Below are 6,057 nucleotides of genomic sequence, written 5' to 3'. Positions count from 1 at the left end.
CCATAGAATTTTTTACTATTTCATTACAGGTATTTAACTTCGTGATGTTAGGCTGTTGACTACTATGGTTTATTTTTTTTTCTAGACTTATGGCTTTTTATTGTTCCTTGTTATCTTCTTCTTCCCTTTTTATTTGAAATTTACTGAATAAATCTCATAATTGTAATCGAATCTATGAATACAAAGCATCAATTTTGGGGCATTCTAATTCATCGAATTCGTACGTATATGAGTAACAAGACGTATTGCACATGTTGAGCAGGATCTGCCTACCTTTCCAGAGCATTTGAGATCACCAACGGTTTTTGGTTACTCAGTCCTTACTTTTTATGTGTGTGTTTTTTTAAGACAATTGTGTTAATTACCTAAGCTGTATTTTGCAAAACCTGGCGAAATATTGGGCCATCAATGCTCTTCAACTCCGTTCTTTAATTGGCCCATTTAACTTTGTTGATATGAGCGTCACTAATGAGTCTTCAGTAGACGAAACGTGGTACTGGCGTACAAAATTTTAATCCTAGTATCAATAATGAGTTTATTTACAAATGTTAACATTGCAAAAATCTATATAACTATTATAAACAGGTATATCCATGAAGGGCCTCATTTACAATTTGGTTATGTACTTATTAATTCTAAAACCACTTAAAAAATGGAAACAGATTTCATTATTACAAATATTTACATGCAATATAATAACTCACTATATGCAATTTAAACTTTTTTGAAGTAGTTTAAAATTAGACCAGGAAGTCTTCCTTCTACACTGAACCTATTTATCATTTGGAAAAGTCCCAAGTTTAATGCAAGCATATACATAATAACAAATTATTTGTCTGCTGAAACAGAATTGAAGAAATCACTTTTAGAAAAAGGTTTATAATTATTCATATATAAAATATAATATGTAAAGGTGGTACATAACACTACAGGGAGATAACTCTGTAAAAATCAGCTGAACGTTTTAATCACGTTCTATTGTTAAAGAAATATTAAACTTATCAATGATCAAAATTAGTATTTGTCAAACTTCTATATATCCAATGAAATTTATCTGATAACGTGTGTGGTTCAAGTTTTTTGAAATTTTTATGTCTTTGTCAAAGGGTCAAAGTAGATATTTTGTCAAAATTTTATGAAAATAAAACGAACCAAATTGATTTTAGTCAAGGTGTTTGGTACCACCATAAGGAAAATTTATACAACCTTAAATGTATATCTGCTATGTCTTACATCGAAACTCAGAATATAAAGGATATTGCTTTAGAAATGGGAATTTTTCATCATCTATTTGAGAATGAGAAAAGTTTTTTCTATCGTATTTTTTTAACTTTTTATCTTGTTTTGTAAGTAAGGAGGCTATTTCGTCCTCTATCGACTTCTTGTGATTAGAAAAATCAATAAATTGTCCAATTCGGAGAAATGCTCCCAAATATTGCTTTGCGATTTCATTTGCCTCCAGTAGATCGTAATTAACAATAATAATTTCCTTGTTCAGATCATGTGTATAATTGTGCCAGGCATGTTTCCATTCTTTTTCATTCCAACGAACAGGTCCTTTATACTCTTCACTCAAAATGATGATAACAGTTTGAGTATGGGACATCACATGTATCATTTCCTCTTCGCGAGGTACTCCTATTTCACTATCTCTGCAGGGCCAAAACACCTTAAGCATGTTGTTCAACTCTAGATTAGGCAGTAAATTCGTTGTCAGCCACAAACGAATCTTTTCATCTTCTTCATTGCACGCAATATATACGTCGTAACACAATTTCAAAGAATGAGAAGTTCCTCTAAAATATTTTATGAATTTCCGTCCAATTATAAATATCTCGAATCGAAAGGAAAATATAATTGCCGAAAGTAAAACGACAGTAATGAACGCCACAACGATAATTGTACTTATCCATATGAAATTAGTATCCGGTATTCTACATCCAAGGTCTTTCCTTGTCATATACTTTATGGATATTAATTGTTCTGTAAACCGACACAAAACTTGTACATTTTTGTAACATTTAGAATCACTTTTTGGAAGCCATTGTTGCAACCAAATATCTTCACATTTACATTGCATCTCTATAATGCCTAGATAAATGTTGCAAGGGTTTAATTGCTCAATAGATCTGTGTAATGAATTAATATTGTTTCCCCTAAAATCGATTTCTGCTTTTCTTAAAAGAAACAAATTTGAGCGTGGTAATATTCGGATTTGGTTATTTGAAAAATTAAAAATTCGAATACGCTCGAAGTAGTGTTTAATTTTTCGTCCATGTTTATGTATGTATCTAAACTGATTTGGCAGATTGTCTATGCTGTTATTTGATAAATCAACTTCTAACACATTGTAATTTGGAAGCATGCGTGGAAGCTTTGTGAGATGCAACTCTGAACAGTCAATGATTGTCCTATTTCTAACAGCTGGTTGATATATACAGCGACAATTCGGAGGACATTTGTCTGCTAACGACAAGTTACAAATTAAACCATCATATTGACGTTCTTTTATAATTGTTACCATTAATTTACCTTTCAATGTTTCCGGGGCATAACATTTAACGTCAAAGTAATCCCTTGTCATTACCTGTGCAAGTCTTTCTGCTGCTTTCGCAAATTGATAAATTTTGCAGTCACAGTTCCATTTATTATCTCTTAAGTCAAATCCATAGTATATAAGTCTTCCAATTAGGAGAGGGTGATCAAAGCCAAGGAAACGCAATGTATTCACATCAAAAAACGATGTAAGTGAATTATTTGACAGATTCACCATTCCTCCGTGACCAAGTGTGGTATTGGTTTTTAATTTCCATGATTGTTCATTTGTTATTAATTTTATTGAGTTATGGGAGTAATCTGCACGGCAAAAATATTCCTGTTTTGATGCTATTGCATTTGTGATATCTAGAGTGGACATCTCATTAAAAGATAAGTTCAGATAGAATAAATTTCCATTCATATTAATGAGAAAACCTGGATCCATTAAACTGATTTTATTAAATGATAAATCAATTGTACGAAGGAACCTCATATTCACGAACGTGTAATTATTCATATACTGAATATTGTTGCCACGAAGCAGCAGAGTATCTAAGTTTGTCAAGCACGAAATTGTATCTATAGTCTTTATCTTGTTGAAGGACAAATCAATCATAAACAGCCCTTTAAAATTACATATGTTCCCAGGCAGAAATTCAAGATAACCATATCGATGATTCAGCGCATAAAGTTCATGTTTACTTCCATGATTTACAATTTTTGGATCATAATGATTTCTTTTGTTTACTATAGTTAAATGTCCAAGATTTGTAACATCCGATTTGGAACGACAAATACAGCAAGACATCTGATATATTGACGGATGCTTGTTACATTTCATTGGACATTTCAAATCAGTTCTATTGAATACTGATTGCATCTCTTCTTCGACATAATTATGCGATAATGCTTGAATCATTATCAAAAAACTGCAAGATAAATGTTGTCCAGAAAATATTAATCTTCATCCTTGAAAACTTAATTCTACATATTTTCTACAATGCTATCGCACTAATGAATCATCAATAACTGTTTTCTTCCGAAATATTAGTATTCAGTAATCACCTGTTTCCGTACTTTAAATATTACTTGATATCTCACGTGAACTTTGCATAATTTAAAAAGCGAAATAAAATACCTATTTCAAGACTTAATATAAAATTGCAAGGATACATCCATTCGAATTTTCACTAAGTTGTATATGATTACATTCAAAGTTCAAATATTACATAATTTATGTACTGTATTATACAAACATGCTTGATTTGGGGAATTGATTCAATGGATATAGAAATAGTTTACAAATTACTAGTCAAATCTATATTCGTTCTTTCTTTAATAATTTAATATTCTAAATACTTAGTGGCATCTCACAAATACTTCTGATTTTTTTTAAATAGTAAAAAGAATAAAAAATACTCCAGATTTTGATTTCATTTTATTACCAGATTTTTTAAAACCTCTTTGTGGTAACATATAAAGTTAAAATTTGACATGATCATTTGACGCCTGTTCGATATGTGATTTTTTTTCACTTTTTTTGCGACAGTTTTGCTAACTAAGCTACCGCAGCTAGTTTCCTGTAGTAGCGATTATATGTTGATGCTGCTCTTCGAATTATGTGCTGTCTTTTATTCAATTTTTCAAGTTCGACGCCACCCTGTTGGTAGTATATTTCTGTGTTTTTTTCAGAGGTGGTTTGTGTAGTCTATTGCAATGGTTAATATTATCAGTCGGTGTCTGGCTTTGGCTATACTTGTTCTTTCTGGTTTAGCGCTCTTCATTTTTTTTTAAATTTGAAATTTCAAATTATTTGTGAATAATAGCGATATTAAAAATTTCTATAATTCTATAAAACAGGCGATGAACTTTATACAACGGCCAAAAACAGTCAAACGTCGAACACCTGTATATTTGACTTATGTATACCTCCGACCCCAAAACAGCATTGACATGACCAGGCTGTAGAGATATATTCGTATAAAATCAATTATTACAGAAGACACACATGCATATGTTTTTTGGAATTACCTTCCTTGAGTCTGGACGTATGGGACGACAAATAAATGTCTTTTGGTTGTTTTTGTATTTTTTGTTGCTGTCTCATTAACGTATACCTAATATCTCCTTCTACTTAAGTATTTGTATATAAGCGTTACTTATACTCCATATCTCCTTCTGCTTAAGTATTTGTATATAAACGTTACGTATACCCCATATCTCTTTCTACTTAAGTATTTGTATATAACCGTTACGTATCCCCATGTTTCCTTCTACTTATGTATTTGTATATAACCGTTACGTATACCCCATATCTCCTTCTACTTAAGTATTTGTAAAGAAACGTTAAGAAGCATCAACACCAGAAGAACCTTACCTTACTACAAAATCTTTTAATATTGGGGTTTGTTTTTTTTTTGCACGAAGGATTTGCAACTTTTTTATTATAACATAGTGTTTTTATTTGAATATGCTCCATCAAAATGTAATGGAATTACATGCTTAAATAAATGATTTTTCTTGATTTTTCTAAACTTTGGCAATATATAGATCATATCGTGCACTTTCCAAACTTTATAATGCAAAGTACAGTGCAAAGAACTTTATTTTCCAATAAACTGTTTGCAACTTGCACACACACTGAATGCTTGTATAAATTGATCAGAGTTATGTTAGCAGTGAGAAATTTCCAAAAAAAATCCATGTCTTGGTTATTGGAACTGCAAACATTCGAATGTGCTAAAAGCTATAGACTTGATGTTGTCTAATGAATTAAAAGAGATTTTCAAATTGAAAAAGAAAATACGACAAATGAGAAGATTTTAAGTTTACCATAACAAACTTCCTTTGTTAAGATAACAATGTTCGTCTTGCTGCATCCTATGTCGAGCACATTTCACAACTTGTACTGTTTGTTTAATATGTTCTAATGAAGATGACTTTAATCAGCGCAAAAAGTTAATATTAAACGGTATTTCTCATCCTACCTTTTATTGTGATATCGTAAAAATTGATTTTTTTGAAAATGATAGATTAAAACTTGGAAAAGTTCTTACAGCTTTCAAAAGCAACGGGTACAGATGTGATGTGCGTATTTATTCAATTTAAATGTTTCTATTCCGACTGTCTTATGATTTAAAATACAAACTGGCTTGTCAAAAATAATACCGATTTCAATAATTTTTTAAACTTCATAAACTTGATAGGAGTATTGTTTATGTTTCTTTTTACTGAATCGCAAGGAACGGTAAAGTTATCTTTTACAATGCTATTTTTGTATTTAGTCAAATAAATGTCTTGCAAACAGCGATAACACCCTCTAAATACTATTGTGGTAAAATCCTTCGACAGTTATCTTAAAAAAAATAATTCATTTAACCTCAATTCTTTCAAATTATATGGGGACATTTAGCTCGTGCGCATGAAATAAAGCAAAACAAAAATCATATTCTGTAGAATTATTAGGCTATTTTTGGTGCAACTTTTTACACTGAGTTGTACTCGTCGAAACTTTTATAC

At 30.8% G+C, this 6,057-nt stretch overlaps 1 protein-coding gene across 1 annotated transcript; it reads right to left on the bottom strand.

The window, feature by feature from the left end:
- Nucleotides 1-521: 521 nt before the first annotated feature.
- Nucleotides 522-3,685, bottom strand: LOC127711773 (protein toll-like). The gene has a single exon (XM_052217896.1). It carries the CDS (start codon nucleotides 3,455-3,457, stop codon nucleotides 1,223-1,225), a length of 2,235 nt encoding a protein of 744 aa, XP_052073856.1. The 5' UTR covers nucleotides 3,458-3,685; the 3' UTR covers nucleotides 522-1,222.
- Nucleotides 3,686-6,057: the final 2,372 nt, after the last annotated feature.

Source organism: Mytilus californianus, unplaced genomic scaffold, assembly GCF_021869535.1.
Source record: "Mytilus californianus isolate M0D057914Y unplaced genomic scaffold, xbMytCali1.0.p SCAF_8, whole genome shotgun sequence".
Taxonomy (NCBI): Eukaryota; Metazoa; Mollusca; class Bivalvia; order Mytilida; family Mytilidae; genus Mytilus; species Mytilus californianus.
This window is presented reverse-complemented; position numbering and strand designations above follow the sequence as displayed.

Excerpts from the sequence above, each read along its gene's own strand:
- LOC127711773 (XM_052217896.1), bottom strand. The coding sequence starts at position 3,457 with ATGATTCAAGCATTATCGCATAATTATGTCGAAGAAGAGATGCAATCA.